General features: G+C 45.7%; 1 protein-coding gene across 6 annotated transcripts in view; it reads right to left on the reverse strand.

Annotated features, from left to right (window-relative positions):
• Positions 1 to 23,148, reverse strand: part of PATJ (PATJ crumbs cell polarity complex component) — a 425,559-nt gene that overhangs the window by 3,584 nt on the left and 398,827 nt on the right. For 3 of the 6 annotated variants that reach the window (XM_055235146.2, XM_063613334.1, XM_063613335.1), the window contains 2 exons: positions 12,809 to 12,915; positions 7,106 to 7,229 (listed from right to left, as the gene is read on the reverse strand). In XM_055235146.2, coding sequence (XP_055091121.1) covers positions 7,106 to 7,229; positions 12,809 to 12,915 — 231 coding nt within the window. Of the gene's footprint in view, positions 1 to 7,105; positions 7,230 to 12,804; positions 12,916 to 23,148 lie in introns of those variants that run through there. The other 3 variants (XM_055235148.2, XM_063613336.1, XM_063613337.1) reach the window with 2 other exon arrangements.

Raw genomic sequence — 23,148 nt, forward strand, 5'->3', positions numbered from 1 at the left:
ATATTCAAAACCTTCCACTTGATCTTTGATCATCTAAATAGGTTTCTAAATGACTACTGTTATTATATACTCAGTCATGCATGGCTCCTCAAAACGGCACAAAGCCAGTGAAACTTCGGGGTTTTTTCACTCTAAAGCTGCATATCTAAAAATGCCACGATATTACTAGAAACATTTTGGACTGGTAAGGGAAGAAGAGACCTTAAAAAATGATTTACAGGAGGTTTCACCATCTGTAGGGGTAACTGTTTAAGCTCCTTGAAAAGTCAGTGCCAGAAGAATCCTCCAAATGAGGTCAAACTTCAGGGGGCAACCAAAGCCCGCAGGCACTTGGCCCTTGACCGACTCAATCAGAAGCCGAGCTAGGAGGCACCAACACTCCTGAGATCTGTGTCCATGTGCAGCTTGGAGGTCCTGAGGTGCTGGGGAATCAGACAGGTTTTTCTAAACCGTGAGAATGGTGGAATTTCTAAATGGATATGCAATAAAGAATATTCAAAACCTGCTGGGCACAGTGGCTCATGCCTGTAATCCCAGCACTTTGGGAATCTCAGGTGAGAGGATTGCTTGAGCTCAGGAGTTTGAAAGCAGCCTGGACAACATGGTGAAACTGTCTCTACAAAAAATTGGCCGGGCATGGTGGCTTATGCCTGTGGTCCCAGCTCCTCAGGAGGCTGAGGCAGGAGGATCACTTGAACCTGCAGAGGTTGGAGTGAGCTGAGATAGTGCCACTGCACTCCAGACTGGGTTACAGAGTGAGCTCTGTCTCAAAAAAAAAAAAAAAAAGTATTCGAAATCAGGTCTATACTGTGGGCAAAATATCAAAATTAAATATTAATAACTTGCAACTGGCCAGACATGGTGGCTCATGCCTGTAATCCTAGCACTTTGGGTGGCCAAGGCAGGAGGATCACCTGAAATCAGGAGTTTAAGACCAGACTGGCCAAAATGGTGAAATCCTGTCTCTACTAAAAATACAAAAATTAGCTTGGTGTGATGGTGTATGCCTGTAATCCCAGCTACTTGGGAGGCTGAGGCTGAAGAATCACTTGAACCTAGGAGGCAGAGGTTGCAGTGAGCTGAGATCGCCCCATTGCATTCAGCCTGGGCAAAAAGAGCAAACTGTCTCAAAAATAAATAAACCCCAAAACTTGCAACTTCACTCAAATCTTTTAAGAAAGTAATGTGTCAACTGTACTAAAGACAAAATTAAACAAGTAATTTTACTGGATAAAATCAGAATTACTAGGCAAAGTTGATTTTATTAAATTTTACATGCTAAGATTTAAGGGCTTCAGTAAATCTCAGATATCTGTGTAAATTAATTTTTTAAAAACTATGTTAAGCTCTTTATCTTTTTTAGTAATGCAAAGAAACAATTTTTTAATTTTAATTTTTTTGAGAAGGAGTTTCACTCTTGTTGCCCAGGCTGGAGTGTGATGGTGCGATCTCGGTTCACTGCAAACTCCACCTCCCGGGTTCAAGCGATTCTCCTGCCTCAGCCTCCCAAGTAGTAGGGATTACAGGCGTCTGCCACCAGGCCCAGCTAACTTTTGTATTTTTAGTAACAGAGTTTCACCATGTTGGCCAGGCTGGTCTCGAACTCTTTTTTTTTTTTTTTTTGAGACAGAGTCTTGCTCTGTCACCCAGGCTGGAGTGCAGTGGCGCGATCTCGGCTCACTGCAAGCTCCGCCTCCTGGGTTCATGCCATTCTCCTGCCTCAGCCTCCCGAGTAGCTGGGACTACAGGGCCTGCCACCATGCCCAGCTAATTTTTTGTATTTTTAGCAGAGATGGGGTTTTTCACCGTGTTAGCCAGGATGGTCTCAATCTCCTGACCTCGTGATCTGCCTGCCTCAGCCTCCCAAAGTGCTGGGATTACAGGCATGAGCCCGTGCCCAGCCAGGATGCTTTTTTAACTTTCTAGGACTTGGACTCTCTCCAGTGTTGCAGTGCTTGGTTGATGAGCACTTACTGATATGTATCTACTCTCCTACTTTACCAATGTGGCATTTGTGGACTACAGGGAAAAAGGTAAAAAGGAAATAAATACATGGCTTGAAAACCTCTACTTACTTCGTAATAGTGGCTCTTTACTCACTTGCTATTTGTCCCAAGTTGGTCACTTAGTCTTCTCAGATGCCATAAAATGGGCATCTACTATCTACCTTGTGGCCTGTTCTAAGGATTAAATGTATGATATATGGCATTTACTCAACATGGTGGTAATATAATAAAACAAAACACTAGTGACAACCAAGTTCATGGTTCAGATTTCATAGGCTCTGAAAAACTGCTCCTGAAATTTTTAGAGTTGCTGAAGTCTTTAGGTCAATCTCTTACTGGCTCAGGGTAACATTCAGCTGCTGAAGGGACTAAGACCTAAGGCTGGCTTGGATTTCTTTTTTTTTTTTTTTTGGAGACAGAGTCTCACTCTGTTGCCCAGGCTGGACTGCAATGGCACGATCTCAGCTCACTGCAACCTCCGCCTTTCGGGTTCAAGCCTTTCTCCCGCCTCAGCCTCCCGAGTAGCTGGGAATGCAGGCGCCTGCCACCATGCCTGGCTAATTTTTGTATATTTTGCAGAGATGGGGTTTTGCCATGTTGGCCAGGCTGATCTTTAACTCCTGACCTCAGGTGATCCACCTGCCTTGGCTTCCCACAGTGCTGGGATTATAGGCATGAGCCATCATGCCCCTCCTGGCTTGGATTTTGAAGTTTTCAACCAGATACCTGAAAGAAAACTGAAGGAACTGACAGCTTATTAGTCATATTGACTAAGTCTCTCAACTTCTACACGCCCAAAGTGCCAGTGATCATTTGCAGGCACTTTGGGTGTATAGGAGTTACGAGGGGCTGAATTAAATAATTTCTGGAGGGGTTGAATTAAATAATTTCTTAGTTGAGCAAGATAACTTTTTTTTTTTTTTTTTTTTGAGATGGAGTCTCGCTCTGTCATCCAGGCTGGAGTGCAATGGTCTAATCTCGGCTCACTGCAACCTCCACCTCTCAGGTTCAAGCGATTCTCTCATCTCAGCCTCCCGAGTAGCTTGGATTACAGGCACCTGCCACTATGCCCGGCTAATTTTTGTGTTTTTAGTAGAGACTGGGTTTCACCATGTTGGCCAGGATGGTCTTGAACTCCTGACCTCATGTGATCTGCCTGCCTCCACCTCCCAAAGTGCTGGGATTACAGGCATGAGCCACACCGTGCCTGCCCTAATGAAGTCTTTCTAAAATGAATTCTGATACTGAGTTACACATTTCCCCCTCAAGAATTTTGAAAGGTGTAGATTTTCATGTGATCTTTTTGGTATCCTAAGTTTCTTTTAATTTTTTTTTTTTTTGACAGGGACTTATTCTGATGCCCAGGCTGGAGTGCAGTGGTGTGATCACAGCTCACTGCAGATTTCACTTCCTGGGCTCAAGCCATCCTCCCACCTCAGCCTCCCAAGTAGCTGGGACCACAAATGTGTGCCACTATGACCAGCTAATTTTTAAATTTTCGGTAGAGACAGGGTCTCTCAATGTTGCCCAGGCTGGTATCAAACTCCTGGGCTCAAGCCATCCTCCTACCTCAGCCTCCCAAGGTGCTGGGATTACAGGCGTGAGCCACTGTGCCCAGGCACAAAGATTTTTTTAAAAGTCACCAAAGTAAATCTGATAATAACCCCTTTGGCACTATTTAAATAATAATAATAACTATTATTTACATTGGAGGTTTTTTTTTTTTTTTGAGACTGAGTCTCACTCTGTTGCCCAGGCTGGAGTGCAGTGGTGTGATCTCGGCTCACTGCAACCCCGGCCTCCCAGGTTCAAGTGATTCTCGTGCCTCAGCCTCCCGAGTAGCTGGGATTACAGGTGCCTGTCACTACGAATGGCTAATTTTTGTATTTTTAGTAGAGATAGGGTTTCACCATGTTGGCCAGGCTGGTCCTGAACTCCTGACCTCAAGTGATCTGCCTGCCTCAGCCTCCCAAAGTGCTAGGGATTATAGGCGTGAGCCACCATGCCTGGCCTACATTGGAGTCTAAAAAAAAATTTTTTTCTTTTTAGAGATGGGGATCTCATTTTGTTGTCCAGGCTAATCTTGAACTCCTGGGCTCAAGTTATTCTCCTGCCTCAGCCTCTCAAAGTGCTGAGATTACAGGTGTGAGCCACCATGTCCTGCCCTATTGGAATATTATTTTGTTTTATTTTACTTTTTGAGACAGTCTTGCTCCGTCGCCCAGGCTGGAGTGCAGTGGTGTGATCTCGGCTCACTGCAAGCTCCACCTCCCGGGTTCACGCCATTCTCCTGCCTCAGCCTCCCGAGTAGCTGAGACTACAGGTGCCCGCCACCATGCCCGGCTAATTTTTTAATATTTTTAGTAAAGACGGGATTTCACTGTGTTAGCCAGGATGGTCGCGATCTCCTGACCCTGTGATCTGCCCGTCTCGGCCTCCCAAAGTGGTGGGATTACAGGCATGAGCCACCGCACCCGGCCTGGAATATTCTTTTAGTAAGACTGACTGCGCTAAGTGGGCCACTGGATAGGGCTTAGAAATTTGTCTTTTTATTTTTTTAAATTCAGAGCTTTTCATTTTTAGGTGTGCCATTCTGTAAGTAATGAAATACATGAAGGATATTCAATATCTGTTCCTTATAATGTTTCTACTTCCATGGCTGCTTCCTTTTTTTTTTTTTTTTTTTTTTTTTGAGACAGAGTCTCGCTCTTTCACCCAGGCTGGGCTGGAGTGCAGTGGCGTGATCTCGGCTCACTGCAAGCTCCGCCTCCCGGGTTCACGCCATTCTCCTGCCTCAGCCTCTCCGAGTAGCTGGGACTACAGGCGCCCGCCACCTCGCCCGGCTAATTTTTTGTATTTTTAGTAGAGACGGGGTTTCACCGTGTTAGCCAGGATGGTCTCAATCTCCTGACCTCGTGATCCGCCCGCCTCGGCCTCCCAAAGTGCTGGGATTACAGGTGTGAGCCACCGCGCCCGGCAACTTCCATGGCTGCTTCCTAAAGGAGCTCTTTCAGTGGGACCTTTGAAGAGAGCATTCTGTGTGAGCCACAGTCCATTCTTTATTCCCACTACTCTTGTCCCACTGTGTGGATGCTGGTGGGTTCTTTTAAAAATTCACCAGCAATGCACAGCCATTTTGCTCTTAGCTGTATGTTCTGGTGCCCCGTCAGGGTATCTGGCTCCCAGCTGTATGTTCTAGTACCCTGTCAAAAGGTGTCTGGGTCCCAGCCCACCAGTCTATTGAAAGTGTAGACAGCTGGGGCAGTCTGCTGAGCTCTGGGTCCAGGTCAAAAGGCCTTAGAAGCTGACTCACGTTCTGTCTGTATCCAGTTATCATGAAATGAATGGGTGACTGCAAACATTCTGGAGGAGCTTTCTGGAGGCAACGGCAGGCCAGCAGAACGTGTTAAAACATGGGGGCTAATTCTGCAGCCTTCCCACTGTCCTTATCTACATAGCTGGCTATTTCAAAAGCAAAGTATAATAATGCCCTCCAAAGAATAATTATCCCAACAACTTATGGTGTTAAATGTGTCATAGGAGAAGGATGGTCAGTTTATGGTTTATCTACCTTGGGGATAAGCATTCTGCTACCCAGAATGTTTCTGTGCTGCCTTTCCTCTCCTCTTTTGCCTATCAGCAGTTCAACAGGTTGTGTTTGGGAATAACATGCCTCAATAGGCACTCTAGCAAGATGCAGGAAGTGGGTAAATGTGCAGCTGCTCAATGTCCAAAAGCAAATGCCAAATGACTTAAGGGTTTTATGGCAGGTCACTGGGCCCAATTAACAGGTGATAAGATCTAAGATTTGCACAGGTAAAAGCAAGCTTGTATTTAATGTATAGTTTAGCTTTCTGGAAAGAGATTCCTTCTTATTTCTCCTTTGGAAGACCTTTATCTCTCTCTCCTTTTTTTTTTTTTTTTGAGATGGAGTCTCACTCTGTTGTCCAGGCTGGAGTGTAGTGGCGTCATCTAGGATCATGGCAACCTCTGCCTCCCAGATTTCAGGGATTTTCATGTCTCAGCCTCCCAGGTAGCTGGGATCACAGGCGTGTGCCGCCACGCCCGGCTAATTTTTGTGTTTTTTAGTAGAGACGGGTTTTGCCATGTTGACCAGCCTGGTCTTGAACTCAGGTGATCCACCCACCTCAGGCTCCCAAAATGTTGGGATTACAGATGTGAGCCACTATGCCCAGCCTCAAAGACCTTTATTTCTTTAGGAAAATAAAGCAGTTCAACAAGATCTGTTCATAAACAAATGACCATAATAAAACCAAAGAAGAAAAAAATTATAATATCAATTTGAAATACTTCTCAGAGATCTTCAAAATTTATAAAAAAATTAAATTCCAATTAAAAAAATCACAGTGAAGTTAAAAATAATTACTCAGGCTGGGCACAGTGGCATACACCTATAATCCCAGCACTTTGGATGGCCGAGGCAGGTGGATCGCCTGAGCTCAGTAGTTTGAGACCAGCCTGGAAAACATGGCGAAACCCCGTCTCTACCAAAAATACAAAAATTAGCCAGGCGTGGTGGCATGCACCTGTAGTCCTAGCTACTGAGGCAGGAGAATTGCTTGAACCCGGAAGATGGAGGTTGCAGTGAGCCGAGATCACGCCACTGCACTCCAGCCTGGGCGACAAGAGTGAAACTCTGTCTCAAAAAAATAAAATAAAGAATCCACTGATTCGAGGCTTGCACAGCACAAACCTTTCTGCCTTAGCCCCCTGGTGCCTGTTATTTTCAAGAAGAGAGCCAAATCTTTTTTCTAGCTCAGAACAATACTTCCAAGGACACCTTCTAAAGAGTGGCACTGCTCCTTATGCTGTGTTGCTGAAAGAAGACACTCTAAAAATCTGTAAGCATCTGCTTCTGTCATAGAATCCAAAGAAAACTGCACTTCTTGTGACTCCGCCATTGTAAAAGAACTCTTCTCTCACTATTCCTGTGTGAGAATTTCCTATAAGATTCAAATGAAATGAGCATACATGCACACATCCAGGTCGAACCCAAAGTAAAGCAAAGCAAAGCACTTAAAAAAAATCTCACCTAGGTTTAATTTTTTTAAAAAAGTACATTAAAAAAGAAAATATACCTTTGCAAATATAGTCTTGACATAAATTGGCAGGTCTCCATGGGGACTTCCATAACCCCCTACAATACTAAACCCCAATCCTTCAGAGCCTTTCTCCAAAGTAATAATCTTAGGTGGAGGTGTTCTGAAAACACAATGCATGCTGTTTAATTCGAGAATAGATATCGAGAGGGAATTTCATTTTATTGGAAGAATACAGATTTGAGAGAGACTTTCATACTGCAAAACTATGAAGTTTGGTTTATCAGATCAAACTCTCAGAAAGCAATCTAGAAAGTTATTTTAAAACTTCTCATGTCATGCTAATTAGTCACCAATATTCTTGATGTTTTAGAAGTTTCTCTTTTCATAAAACTCACTGATTTCTAATTAAAGATAAAGTCATGATGCTGAAGTTGTCAAAGCACTCTTCTATATGCTTAGTTTTTAACTTTTTTTTTTCGTTTTTTGAGACAGAGCTGGGACTATGGGCGCGTGCCATACCTGGCTAATTTTTGTATTTTTAGTGGAGATGGGGTTTCACCATGTTGGCCAGGCTGGTCTCGAACTCCTGACCTCAAGTGGTCTGCCTGCCTCGACCTCCCAAAGTGCTAGGATTACAGGCATGAGCCACTGCACCCGGCCAGTTTTTAACTTTTAAACTTACTGCTGACAGCTGAAGGAAGCTGTCATCACATCCTTGAAGCATGCGCATGGAGACAGAGGTAGCATGTCTCCTAGTGTGGTGGGAGACTGCCAGTCTTCACATGAACCCTTGTCCATGACAGGTAACAGCAGCCCGCAGCTCAGGAAACTGCTGCTCCTTTTCTTTTACTTTTTTTTTTCTTTTGAGACAGAGTCTTGCTCTGTCACCCAGGCTGGAGTGCAGTGGCACAATCTTGGCTCACTGCAACCTCCACCTCCCAGATTCAAGCGATTCTCCTGCCTCAGCCTCCTAGTAGCTGGGATTACACGCGTGTACTACCACGCCCAGCTAAGTTTTGTATTTTTGGCCGAGCGCGGTGGCTCACGCTTGTAATCCCAGCACTCTGGGAGGCCGAGGCGGGCGAATCATGAGGTCAGGAGATCGAGACCATGGTGAGACCCCGTCTCTACTAAAAATATATAAAAAAAAAAAAAAAAAATTAGCCGGGCGTGGTGGCGGGCGCCTGTAGTCCCAGCTACTCGGAGAGGCTGAGGCAGGAGAATGGCGTGAACCCGGGAGGCGGAGCTTGCAGTGAGCCGAGATTGCGCCACTGAACTCCAGCCTGGGCGACAGAGGGAGACTCTGTCTCAAAAAAAAAAAAAAAAAAAAAAAAAAAAAAAAAAAAGTTTTGTATTTTTAGTAGAGATGAGGTTTCGCCATGTTGGCCAGGCTGGTCTCGAACTCCTGACCTCAGGTGATCCACCTGAAGCCTCCCAAAGTGCTGGGATTCCAGGCGTGAGCTGCCACACTCAGACTGCTGCTCCTTTTCTGCCGGAATGCCCTGGCCACTTCCACCTAAGGCGGGAACTCATTCTCCAAACTCACTTCCAATGTGAGGCTCTCCTGCCTCCCTTGGGAGGATGGGTCCCACAACCTTTTCTGTGCTTCCCCTGCATTGAATCCAAATTTCCATTTTGGCACTGACTGTAGCATATTGTAATTACTTAGCCATCCATTTCCTCTACCAGACTATGACCTCTTTGTCTTAGTCATCCGAGACTTCCCAGCACCACGTGTGGTGCTTGTCAGAAACAGGATCATGACTGTGTAGATGAGAAGTGAAATCCAGGAGAGAAGAGAGAAACCAAGGTGATGCAAAATGGAGAAAGAAAATCTGTTTCAAATGTAACATTTAGCTTTTCAAAGCTTCGTCCAGTGTGGAAGTCTTCTCTCTCAGAAACAACATGGCTAAAAATTAAATTACCTATGTGGGCTCCCAGTAATTTAACCTTAATCTAAGCTTAGGCGATGCCAATTTCTTATTCCCAAATGCTATTGCTCAAAAGGCAGAAACCCAGACCCAGTCTTATTTATGATAGGTAGTTCATATTTGTGTACTGGCAGCATCCTTTGTTTTGTGGCAACATGCATGTCTGAGAGGCAAAGTCATCTCATATAAACTCAGCCATTCATGTACTTAGAGAAATTTGCAAAATGGGGACACAAGCAATCTTTGAGTATGTTGTTCTATTTAACTAGAATATTCTTCCCTCTCTCCCTCAGTTTTGCTGGGTTTATTTATTTATTTATTTTTTTTGAGACTGAGTCTCACTCTGTCGCCCAGGCTGGAGTGCAGTGGCACTATCTCCGCTCACTGCAAACTCCGCCTCCCGGGTTCACGCCATTCTCCTGCCTCAGCCTCCCGAGTAGCTGGGACTACAGGCGCCTGCCACCACTCCTGGCTATTTTTTTTGTATTTTTAGTAGAGATGGGGTTTTTCACCATGTTAGCCAGGATGGTCTCGATCTCCTGACCTCATGATCTGCCCACTTCAGCCTCCCAAAGTGCTGGGATTACAGGCATGAGCCACCGCGCCCGGCCAATTTTCCTGGGTTTATTAAAGGGTTTTCAGCTGGTTCACATTGTTACCAGTTGTTTGTTGATGTACTTACTGTTTGTTTACAGCAGACATCCATAGTTATTGCTGACGATCTATGCTATATAAATTAACTGATTTTTTTGTTTGTTCGTTTGTTTTTTTTGAGACAGAGTTCTGCTCTTGTTGCCCAGGCTGGAGGGCAATGGCGTGATCTCGGTTCACCGCAACCTCTGCCTCCCGGGTTCAAGTGATTCTCCTGCCTCAGCCTCCCGAGTAGCTGGGATTACAGGCATGCGCCACCATGCCCGGCTAATTTTGTATTTTTAGTAGGATGGGGTTTCTCCATGTTGGTCAGGCTGGTCTCAAACTCCTGACCTCAGGCGATCTGCCCGCCTCAGCCTCCCAAAGTGCCGGGATTACAGGCGTGAGCCACCACGCCCGGCCTTGTTAACTGTTTTTAACTGTTTTGTTTGTCTTTACATTTTTTTATAAACACAAGATCTGACCATGTTGCCCAGTGCTGGGATTACAGGAGTGGGCCACCATACTTAACAATTTTGAATGTTACCTGCTTATTCCAATTCTTTTTTTTTTTTTTTTTTTCTTGAGACAGGGTCTTGTTCTGTCTCCTAGGCTGCAGTACAGTGGCACAATCGCAGCCCATTGCAGCCTCAAACTCCTGGGTTCAAGTGATCCTCCCGCCTCAGCCTCCTGAGTAGCTGGGATTACAAGCATGCACCACTATGCCTGGCTCCAGTTCCCTTAAAACTGGCTCCAGTTCTCTTAAGCTTAAGCATCAGCTTCTCCAACTACACTCCTTAACTGAGTTATGTCCCATATCCATGGTTTCACAGGACCCTCTCTCAATGAATTTAGCTCTCCTACAGTTATCTTTTATAACCATGGATTTATGGGTCTGTTTTTCCACTTCTCTGGCAGCTCTGTGGGGATTGGGGCAATATCTTTACTTACATTTCTAAGTTTGAGTCCTCAGGACCTAGCACTTGTATCTAAGTGTCTGGCCTTAGAATGGTGCTCAATAAATATCTGTTGAGATACTGATGAATTGTCCTGTATAGCTGAATGATTATGACTCATGAATAAGGCTCTACTTTTCCCCACTTTGTGGCCTTACAAGCACTCTCAGTAACAGCTCACTGGCTGGATACAAATTCGATTCATGTTTCTTCTTTCAAACACGGCCCCCATTTCCAAAGATACTGGAATGGGAACCTAGATGCCCAAAGCCATTGCTTTAGAGCTACCTCCTGCAGCCACCAAATCATTAAAGACCCTTATAATCGTGCCTATTTATACTCAGGGACGTATTTTCAGGGGAAGAGGGAGGAGTGTGGCTCTACTCAACTGGCAACATCAGATGGAATTTGCCTCCATTGATCTCACAATATCATAACATTTTCAACCAATTAGTTTAAATTTACTTTCATATAGAAGACTAGTAAAAAAAAAAAAAAAAATCCCAGTGTTAGCAGTGGTGGGATTATGAGTGATTTTTAAATTCCTTTAAGCTTGTGGTTCCCAGCCTGCCAGAGGCCATGGAATTATAGCAAAGGAATTAAGATTACCAGGGGATCTCTGTATTTCCATTGCCACATCAAAGGATGCTAAAGGTACACTGTACTTCCTATAAAGGTCCTGATTTTTTTTTTTTTAAGGAAAAGGCCACCGTAATTTGAAAAATGTTATATTTCTATGTGTTGTCATATTTTCATGGCATGCATCTATTACTTTTATAATGAGAAAAAGGTAGAATGAGCTTAATTTAATATTCTTTCCTCAAGAAAAATAATCTCAAAGATGTCATTTAGGTGGGGAACTACCAGGAAAAAGTTGGGATGGGCTATGACCGTGAGATCCTTCAAATGAACCATCCAGATCTGTCAACAAACATTTACTGGGCACCTACTAGTGACCAGGCACTGCTGGTACCTGAGAGGAATAGCTTCAGGCAGCATTTCTCAAAGTGTAGCATTTCTCAGCCCATCTGTAGCAGAATCACTCTGGGAAACTTGTTAACATCAGGTTTCTGGAATCCACCATAGACCACCTAGTCGGAATTTTGGGATGTGGCCTGGGGAATTAGCATCTTTAAACATGCTCCCTAGATTACTCCTCTTTTTTTTTTTTTTTTTGAGATGGAGTTTCCCTCTTGTTGCCCAGGCTGGAGTGCAGTGGTGCAATCTTGGCTCACTGCAACCTCCACCTCCCGTGTTCAAGCAATTCTCCTGTCTCAGCCTCCCGAGTAGCTGGGATTACAGGTGCTTGCCACTACGCCTGGCTAATTTTTTGTATTTTTAATAGAGACAGGGTTTCATCATGTTGGCCAGGCTGGTCTCGAACTCCTGACCTCAGGCGATCCACCCACCTTGGCCTCCCAAAATGCAGGGATTACAGGCGTGAGCCACTGCGCCCGGCCCTTAGATTACTCTTATGCACATTCTAGTTTGAGAAACCCTGCTTTAATGAACGACTTTAACTGTGATGACTGGTTTTAATGAAACATGTCAGCAAGTATAACAACAAGATTTCATCTCAGAACAAGATTTTAGCCTAGAAGTTCAGGAAACATGGTTCCTTGCACAATAAAGAAGCGTGCACCTGGGCTATACATCCGTGGTTTCTTTTTTTTTTTTTTTTTTTGGAGACGGAGTCTCACTCTGTTGCCCAGGCTGGAGTGCAGTGGCGCGATCTCGGCTCACTGCAAGCTCTGCCTCCCGGGTTCACGCCATTCTCCTGCCTCAGCCTCTCCGAGTAGCTGGACTACAGGCACTTGCCATCACGCCAAGCTAATTTTTTTTTGTATTTTTAGTAGAGATGGGGTTTCACCGTGGTCTCGATCTCCTGACCTCGTGATCCGCCCGCCTCGGCCTCCCAAAGTGCTGGGATTACAAGCGTGAGCCACCGCGCCCGGCCATACATCCGTGGTTTCTTAGGGAAGCAGGCATAGGCACTGTGTCAAAGTGACCAGGTGCAGCGTGTGTGCAGGCCCTGCAACAATGGTCTTTCAAGAATTCATATGGTGGAATTAAGCCTTGTGAGAAATAAGGATTCCCTAGAATTTAGAAAAAGTCATGGGCGCTTTGGCCTCCTCTCCTTTAGAGTGCACTTGAGTATCTGGAAAAGTTCTTCTGAGCTTTGCCCACATGCATAATAGGCCCTCTGCATCTGAAATACTCACTCTGTGTCTTCTGGTTGGTGTTCAGCGGTGGGCGAACCAAGGTGGTAGCCTGTAGACATGTTTTCAAGCTGAGCTGCTATGGCGCTTATATTGGTATCTGCTACAACCTGGGGAAAAAGTGAAAACAAGGTATTTCATTATAAGGAAGGGGAGAATTAGAGAAACCATGCTATATCCAAGGGTCAGTTCTCAATCCTAATCTTATTCAATTTATCTAGACCATTTGACACAATGGACTATTCTCTCTTTCAAACTTTTTTTTTTTTTTAAAGACAGGGTCTCACTCTGTTGCTCAGGTTGGAGTGCAGTGACATGATTTCGGCTCTCTGTAGCCTTGACCTCCCAGGCTCAAGCAATCCTCCCACCTCAGCCTCCCACGTAACTGGGACCACAGGCATGCACCACCAGGCTCGGCTAATATTTTTTTTTTTTTTTGAGACAGAGTTTCACTCTTGTCACCCAGGCTGGAGTGCAATGGTGTGATCTCAGCTCACTGCAAACTCTGCCTCCCGGGTTCAAGTGATTCTCCTGCCTGAGCCTCCTGAGTAAGTGGGATTACAGGCACCCACCACTACCATGCCTGGCTAATTTTTTTTTTTTTTTTTGGAGTCAGAGTCTCGCTCTATCAACAGGCTGGAGCGCAGTGGCACGATCTCGGCTCACTACAACCTCTGCCTCCCGGGTTCAAGTGATTCTCCTGCCTCAGCCTCCCGAGTAGTTGGGACTACAGGCGAATGCCACTACGCCCAGCTAATTTTTGTATTTTTAGTAGAGATGGGGTTTCACCATGTTGGCCAGGATGGTCTCCATCTCTTGACCTCGTGATCCACCTGCCTTGGCCTCCCAAAGTGCTGGGATAACAGGCGTGAGCCACTGTGCCTGGCCTAATTTTTATATTTTTAGTAGAGGCAGGGTTTCACCATGTTGGCCAGGCTGGTCTCGAACTCCTGACCTCAGGTGATCCACCCACCTTGGCCTCCCAAAGTGCTGGGATTACAGGCGTGAGCCACCACGCCCAGCCCTGGCTAATTTTTTTGTATTTATAGAGAGGGAGTTTTTGCCATGTTGCTCAGGCTGGTCTCCAACATCTGAGCTCAAGTGATCCACCCGCCTCATTATCCCAAAGTGTTGGGATTATAGGCATGTGCTCCTGTGCCCGGCCTTAAACTATTTTCTTCATTTCTTCGTTTGGCTTCCATGACACCACAATTCACTAGTTTATTTTCCACCACTTCTGGCCATTCCTTCTATCATTCAAACCTCTAACTGAGGGCCACAGGGCTTAGTCCTTGAGCTCCTTATCTTTTCCATTAAAGATATTATCCTATCCCATTATCTCCCATTCCATCCCATCCGATATCCCATCCCATCCATCTCATGAATGTGAATACCATCTAAGTGATGATAATCCCTGAATCTGTACCTCTAGCTCCAGTGCTAACCTAACATCAGATCCATATATCCAGTGGGTGACTGGATATATGGATCCAGTTGTCACTGGGTCCATAGACATCTATGGGACATCTCCAGGAATCTCAAAGCTAACGTCTAAAATGGAGCCTTTGCTCCCTGCAACCTTTGCTCCCGGAGCCTTCTTCATCTTGGGCAACTGCAGCTTGATTTTTCCAGTTTCAAGGATGGCGTCATCCGTGGCTCATCTCTGTCTCTCACAACCCACATTCCATCCTCATGAAATTCTATTGGTTTTTCTTTTTTAAAAATTTATTATTTATTTTTTTGAGATGGAGTTTCGCTCTTGTTGCCCAGGCTGGAGTGCAATGGCGTGATCTCGGCTCACCGCAACCTCCACCTCCCGGGTTCAAGCGAGTCTCCTGCCTCAGCCTCCCAAGTAGCTGGGATTACAGGCACCCGCCACCACGCCCGGCTAATTTTTTTGTATTTTAGTAGAGACGGGGTTTCTCCATGTTGGTTAGACTGGTCTTGAACTTCTGACCTGAGGTGATCTGCCTGCCTCGGCCTCCCAGAGTGCAGGGATTACAGGCGTGAGCCACCGCGGCCGGTAAAATTCTATTCGTTTTTCTATGAAATTATTTCTAGCCTTCTCACTGGTCTTCTCGCTTCAGCCCCTCCATCCATAGCGGCTAGGATGTTTCTGTTACAATGGAGCAGATTATTCCAATCTTTTGCTTAAAACTGTCCAAAGGAAACCCGACTCTCTTGGACCACCACTGAAGTCCTTCCTATAACCTCTAGGGACATCTGCAGTGATGTGCCCTGTGACATCTCTGCCTCTCCCCTAACATTCTCCTTGGCATTCTCTCTGCCCCATTGTGCCGGCCTCCTCACTGTTTCTTTCACATGCCAGACGCATCCCCACCTCAGCACTTTAACCGCTGTGCCTTCTGCCTGGCACGTTCTGTATTTGGCATCTGTGTGGTTGGCTTCTTCACTACTCTGAGGCCTTTGAGCCACCTTCCCTGGCCACTCTAATTAACCTTTCCACACCAACATCCCAGCTCCATGTTTCATGTTCCCCTTCCCTGCTTCCTGGTTCCTTCTAAATATTTATTTCTTTCATGTATGTATGTATTTGTTTATTTTTGAGACAGAGTCTTACTCTGTCGCCCAGGCTGGAGTGCAGTGGCACGATCTCGGCTCACTGCAGCCTCTGCCTCCCGGGTTCAAGCAATTCTCGTGCCTTAGCGTCCCAAGTAGCTAGGATTACAGGCACATGCCACCACGCCTGGCTAATTTTTTTGTATTTTTAGTAGAGACACGGTTTCACCATGTTGTCCAGGCTGGTCTCAAACTCCTGACCTCAAGTGATCTGCCCGCCTTGGCCTCCCAAAGTGCTGAGATTACAGGCATGAGCCACCGCACCTGGCCTTTTATTTTTTGAGACAGGGACTTGCTCTGTCACCCAGGCTGGAGTGCAGTGGTATGATCTCAGCTCACTGCAGCCTTGACCTCCTGGGCTCAAGAGATCGTCCCACCTCATCCTCCAAGCAGCTGGGACTACCGGCATGCACCACCATGCCCAGCTAACTTTTTATTTTTTGTAGCGACAGTGTCTCACTGTGTTGCTCAGGCTGGTCTTAAACTCCTGGGCTCAAGTAATCCTCCCACCTTGGCTCCAAAAGGAAGGAGGATTACAGGCGTGAGCCACCCTACCTGGCCTGTTTCCTTCTTACCACCATCACTATCTAATGAACTGCATACATCTTACCTTGTTTATCTTATTTATTGTCTATCACTTCATATTAGAATGTAAGGGCAGGAAGTTTGTCTGCTTTGTTCACTCCTGTATTCCCCATCACATAGAAGAGTGCCTAGCACATAGCAGGTGCTCAGTAAATAACTGGTGAATGAAAGAATGGATGAATATCTCTGACTCTCTGAGATTTGCCTATTAGATAGTCCCAAACAAAGGTATAGTAGAATAGGCTGTGCACGGTGGCTCACACCTGTAATCCCAGCATTTCTGGAAGCCAAGGTAGGCGGATCACTTGAGCTCAGGAGTTCAAGACCAGCCTGGGTAACATGGCAAAACTCTGTCTCTACTAAAAATACAAAAGAAATTAGCCAGTGTGGTGGCACATGCCTGGAGTCCCAGCTACTTGGGAGGCAGAGGTTGCAATGAGCAGAGATCGTATCACTGCACTCCAGAGTAAAACTCTGTCTCAAAAATAATAAAATAAAATAAAATAAAAATAAAGAAACCCACAAACACACACAAAAACAAAGGTATAGCAGAATAATGGCACTTTATATTTGTATTCTGCTAATTATATATATATGTTTTTGCAAATAACATTCTAAAGCATTTAGAAGAAATATAGTATAGCTCTGGGAGTCCACAACAGGACTCAGGATGGAGTTCCAGAGTTCAGTTTCAGCCACTTATCAATGCCGTATGTGAGTTTCAGCTTCCTCATCTATTAAAAGGGAATCATAAAAGTCTGTTTTGCCTCCTTATCCTGGAGTTGTCTTCCACCTCAACTAGTTACCATAGATACTTTCTCAAGAGCTCCTTGGTCACCTCTGCTTCTAGGTTATAATTCTCACTGCACAAATACAGAGGGAAGTTTGCCAGCAATGCAAAGCTCGACTTGATTGCAATTTCAGAAAAGGCCAACAGAGGGCACAGCTGCCTAAACTGCTAAATTAAGCTTCATCTGTTAAGTAGAGCAGAGAAAGAAAGAAAATAGGCCTGACCCAGAACGCATTTTGGGTGAAGCATCCTATTCTGGGGAAAACACTGCTATGTCCAAGTTACAGAATCTTCTGGAAATACCACTGTATGAAGAATGAGAACACATTTTGGGTGAAGCATCCTATTCTGGGGAAAACACTGCTATGTTCAAGTTATAGAATCTTCTGGAAATACCACTGTATGAAGAATGACAGAATGAATTGGGAAATATTTAGGATGAAAGATTAAAGGAGGAAATGATAGATTTCTCCCTGACCCCAAAAGTCTCTCCTTTTAGCACCAGCTTTCTGCTCTCTTCCACAGCAAGTGTACTGGAAGGTTAAATTGTCCATGAACTCTTTTATCCTTCCTACTCTTGAAGTCCACCATCTTTATAAACCTACCCCACTCTGGCTTCCATCCCCATCTCCCACCCAAACTTCCATGACCCACGCTTTTCTGGCTTTCCTTCTGCAGGGGCCTGTCTCTCCATCTCTTTGCTCTTCTTCCATTCATCTCTCATGGTGCAGTCCTGGGCCCATTATGCACTTGCACACTCAGGCTCCAGTGACAGCATGTACATTCCCACAGCTTTACATTCCCACATGCTCACAATCCCAGCTTAGGCCAGCGTGGCGGCTCACGCCTGTAATCCCAGCAATTTGGGAGGCAGAGCGGGCTGGATCACCTGAGGTACAGAGTTCAAGACCAGCCTGGCCAACATGGTGAAACCTGGTCTCTACTAAATATACAAAAATTAGCTGGGCGTGGTGGTGGGCACCTGTAATCCCAGCTACTCGGGAGGCTGAGCCAGGAGAATCGCTTGAACCCAGGAGGCAGAGGTTGCAGTGAGCCGAGATTAAGCCATGGCACTTCAGCCTGGGTGACAGTGAGACTCTGTCTCAAAAAAAAAAAAAAAAATCCCAGCTTAGTCTGTGATATCCAATTGCCAAGTTGACATCTGCATTTTAATATCTCAAATATGTATCAAAATTAACACAATATCCAAACTTTTGATCTAACAATTCATCTCCTTCAATTCACTTTTCTTCTAGTTTTCCTCATTTTAGTAAGTGGCACCTCCAGATGTCAAGTTAGAAATATACTAGGTGAAACAGTGAAAATACTGGTGTGCTGGCTGGTGCCTATCTAACTGGAAAGGATGCTAGGATGCCAGCCATATAGCTGATGGCTCTCTGAATATCTGATCCCTCCACTCCTGCTTGCTCTATGTAATCCATCAAGTCCCCTGGATTCTACCTCCAAAATCCTTCTCAAAGGATTTTGAGATATTTCTCACAAATTATGGTGATTAGTATCTATGTGCATGTTGACTGTATTTCCCACCCAATCACAGGATCCTTGAGGATCAGAAGTGCTTCTCCTTGGCACAATGCTAATGTGTCTAGCACATAATAATTGCTTAATAATTGTGGAGTGAATGAACGAATCTAAAACTGTCATAAGGAATAGGGATTATGAGACTCAATTTTCTGAATTTCCACAGAGCAGGGTGAGACTGATGGAGGTTACAAGGAGATAGGTGTTGGGTCTTTTAAGGGGAAAAAAAAAAGTAACAAGGCAGTTATGGAATGGAATGGCACAGTTTGCTAGGGCATGAGCACCTCAGTGGAGCAAGCATTCAGATAGAGGCTTGAAATTAATCAATTCAGGATGTAGTGGAGGGGAGTCCTATGCTTTGTGGGAAGTTACACGGGTACTGTTGTTAGCTGACCATGAAACAGACTGTCCATATGGGGCCGAGGAAGAAAGTCACTAAAACTGTTTTTTTTAAGGTATCGTCAAATGCCAAGATGTGACGGCAGCCTGCTCCTTCATTTACTCGCTCATTTATTCAACATAATGCAGCATCACCATGGCTGAATATAAAATGAGCACTTACTTTATGCTCATTTTATTTTATTTTTTATTTGTTTATTTAATTGTTTATTTTTGAGACAGAGGCTTGCTCTGTTGCCCAGGCTGCAGTGCAATGGCACAATCTCGGCTCACTGCAACCTCTGCCTCCTGGGGTCAAGCAATTCTCTTGCCTCAGCCTCCCAAGTAGCTGGTATTACAGGCGTATGTCACCACGCCCAGCTAATTTTTTGTATTTTTAGTAGAGATGGGGTTTCACCATGTTGGCCAGCCTGTTCTCAAACTCCTGACCTCAGGTGATCCACCCGCCTTGGCCTCCCAAAGTGCTGGCCTCCCAAAATACAGGTGTGAGTCACCGTATTTGTTTATTTTTGAGACAGAGTCTCACTCTGTTGCCCAGGCTGGAGTGCAGTGGCACAATCTCACCTCACTGTAACCTCCACCTCCCAGGTTCAAGCAATTCTTGTGCCTCAGCCTCCTGAGTAGCTGGGATTACAGGTGCATGCCACCATGCCTGGCTAATTTTTGTATTTTTAGTACAGATGGGTTTTACCATGTTGCCCAGGCTGGTCTTGAACTCCTGGCCTCAAGTGATCTGGCCATCTTGGCCTCTCAAAGTGCTGGGATTACAGGCATGAGCCAATGCACCCGGCTATGCTCATTTTACATTCAGCCATGGTGGTGCTGCATTATGTCTTTAAGCATCCTTCTGAGTCCCTACAGAGGTAGGTGCTGCTATTATTTCCATATTACAGATGAGGAACCTGAAGCAGGGAGGTTAAGTCACACAGGTGGTAAGGGGTAAAGCCAGGATTTAAATCCAAATCTAGAATCTTGTACTCCTAACTGTCTGTGGTGTGAGGCAAATCACCTTGTGTGAGGCAACAGAGTTTATAGGCCATTTTTGGAGCATGGGAAGGGGAGGAGCAGAGGGACAGTGGGACAAGAAGATGCAAATAGAGCAGACCATCATGATGGCATGTGCTTGGCACCAGGGGGTACTCCACTCTCCAGGGTACTGCAAGGAGACAGCCTGAGGTGTGGGAGGCATAACACACCCACCACCTCACCCCCACTTCCTAGAAATCTTCCTAGCTTCCTAGGAAGAAAGCTGTCTACCTTTTATTTTATTTTTAGAGATGTGTCTTGCTCTCTCACCCAGGGTGGAGTGCAGTGGTGCGATCATAGCTCACTGCAGCCTTGAACTCCTGGACTCAAGTGATCCTCCCACTTCAGCCTTCTCAGTAGCTGGGAATACAGGCGTGAACCACCGAGACCAGCTCATTGCCTTTTAGAAAGAGATTATCCTTTCAAGAGTCCATGAAATCCGCCATACAAATGGTAAAACCAAAGTCATAGTTTTATTTGGGTAAAAATCAATTTTTTTAAAATTTGAGATGGTGTCTCGCTCTGTTGCCCAGGCTGAAGTGCAGTGACATGACCTCAGCTCACTGCAACCTCTGCCTCCCAGGTTCAAGTGATTCTCGTGCCTCAGCCTCCCCAGTAGCTAGGATTACAGGCTCGTGCCACCACTCCCAGCTAATTTTTGTATTTTTAGTAGAGACGGGGTTTCATCATGTTGGCCAGGCTGGTCTCAAACTCCTGATCTCAAGTAATCTGCCTTCCTTGGCCTCCCAAAGTGCTGGGATTACCGGTGTGAGCCACCGCACTCGGCCAAAAATCAATTTTTAAAAAGTCTAGCTGCAAAGTATAAAAACACTTCTGTAGCATGGTCTTATGGAAAAACTCACATCCCTCTAAAACCTGAAGTCATTTTGCTCACTCCTTCACCCCGAAACGAAAAAAACTGATAATACCGAATCTTAGAGACCCACCCAGGACACTTGGGGTTGTCCAGTCTTCTGCCTATTTTGTAGAAGTGGAATCCAAGGGGCTGAATGAGAAACATGAATGACTTTCACTGACAGCTTGGTCTTTTGCAGGAAGACAAGGAGAGCACAAATATGTCACCTTAAGAATGACTTTAGCCTGGGCAAGGTGGCTCATGCCTGTAATCCTAACACTTTGGGAGGCCCAGGCAGGCAGATCACATGAGCCCAGGAGTTCGAGACCACCCTGAGCAACATGGTGAGACCATGACTCTACAAAAAATACAAAAATTAGCTGGGCGTGGTGGTGCATGACTGTAGCCCCAGCTATTTGGGAGGCTGAGGTGGGATGATCACCCGAGCCCAGGAGGTTGAGGCTACAGCATGCCATGATTGTGCCACTGGATTCCAGCCTGGGCAACAGAGTGAGAACCTGTCTCAAAAAAAAAAAAAAAAAAAAGAATGACTTTAGACTTTACAGCTCTAAGAAATCCCCATCAAGCCCTTCTGTCTTAAGAGGTGATTGGCAAGTAACTTGATAGGCAGCAGAGTTAAACCTTCCTGGGGCTTTGACTTGTGAAAGGGGATAATCTGATCTCCAAAGGGTGTGTTCAGCTTTGAGTTCATATAAGTTCAACTTTGAGATATGGTCTGTGAGCTGGCTCAGCCCCGCCACTGGAGAGCTCTTCCACCGTCAACATCAGGGACTGACTGAACAACACGGAGGTGAGGCTGGGAGATGTTTGTGTGCTTTGGGGAAGGCAAAGAGTCTAATAAGAAGTTTGCTCTTTTTTTTTTTGAGATGGAGTCTCTCTGTGTCACCCAGGCTGGAGGGCAGTGACGCAATCTCGGCTCACTGCAACCTCTGCCTCCCAGATTCAAGCAATTCTCTGCCTCAGCCACCCAAGTAGCTGGGACTACAGGTGCCGCCACTACGCCCGGCTAATTTTTGTATTTTTAGTAGAGACTGGGTTTCACCATCTTGGCCAGGCTGGTCTTGAACTCCTGACCTCAGGTGATCCGCCTGCCTCGGCTTCCCAAAGTGCTGCGATTACAGGTGTGAGCCACCGTGCCCGGCCAGTTTGCTCTTTTTTAAAAGTAAATCTTACACTCCTGGGTGTAAACTTCTGCGAAAGGTTCTGAGAATAGAGACGGGGGCAGAGGAAACCCAGGGGAGCAAAAGTTCCCTGCCCTCCAGAGATTGCAGCCAATGTCATCTAGTGTGGGAGGCAGATATGAACACATGCAGGTCAGAGTGGAGAGAGGAGAGGGGAAGGAAAGGGATTCCTTCTGGGGAAGGCACAGGGACTTTGAGGTCCTTAACTGGACAATAGGCATTAAAGTTTCTGTAACTTGAATGTGCTTCAGAGCTGTAGTGTTTGGAGTCCTTTCACCTGGGTGGGGCCAGCTCCAGTCCTAAGATCTGCAGCTGTGGTCTTGCATTTTGCATTACTCAGATTAGCAAACTTTTCGCTCATGTCCCGCTAGACCCAGAGGCCTGGAAATGTGGCTGGTGCCCCGGCCCTCCAACATGGGGGAGGTGGGTTAAATTTATGCCTGCAGGTCCTTTAAATTTATGCTCCTTCTTGGCTGGGTGCAGTGGCTCACACCTGTAATCCCAGCACTTTGGGAGGCTGAGGTGGGTGGATCACCTGAGGTCAGGAGTTTGTGACCAGCCTGGCCAACATGGTGAAACCCCTCTGTACTAAAAATACAAAAATTAGCTGGTCATGGTGGCTTATGCACCTGTAATCCCAGCTACTAGGGAGGCTGAGGCAGGAGAATCGCTTGAACCCAGGAGGCGGAGGTTGCAGTGAATTGAGATTGCGCCACTGCATTCCAACCTGGGTGACAGAGTGAGACTCCGTCTCAAACAAACAAACAAATAGAAAACTTATGCTCCTTCCTGTGAGTCACAGTGCTGCTGTAGACATCTTGAGTGGTTGTTTAAGGGCAGGTAACTAGATCTGGAAGCTGGTGATGGGTATTGCATCACCATTAAAGTTAGTAGAACTTCTAAGTCACCAAACGGTTGTGTTTTCTTAAAGTCTCACTAGGCATTTAATGAACTACTTGGTTTCCCCTCATCCTCCCCAACTCTTATTATCAAATATTTAGTAATTGCCGACCTGAGGTGGAGGAGACCCCTGGTCTGAAGGAAGAGAAGGAAATCTCCCAACCCAAAGAGTGGAAGGCCACAGACCTGAAGAAAGAGGTGGAGAAAATCTCCTCATCCGAGGAAGAGGAGACTGTGAACCTGAAGGAAGAGGTGGAGAAAATCCCCCCACCTGAGGAGGAGACTATGGACCTGAAGGAAGAGAAGGAGGAGATCCCCCCACCTGGGGTGAGGGAGGCCACTGGCCTGAAGAAAAAGCAGGAAGAAATCCTCCCGCCAGAGGACGGGGAGGTCGCAGCCTTGTCCTCTGCGCCTAAGGAACAGTTAGAGACGTTTGCATCTGTGGAAGAACCGACAAGCCTGC

Source organism: Symphalangus syndactylus, chromosome 19, assembly GCF_028878055.3.
Source record: "Symphalangus syndactylus isolate Jambi chromosome 19, NHGRI_mSymSyn1-v2.1_pri, whole genome shotgun sequence".
NCBI lineage: Eukaryota > Metazoa > Chordata > Mammalia > Primates > Hylobatidae > Symphalangus > Symphalangus syndactylus.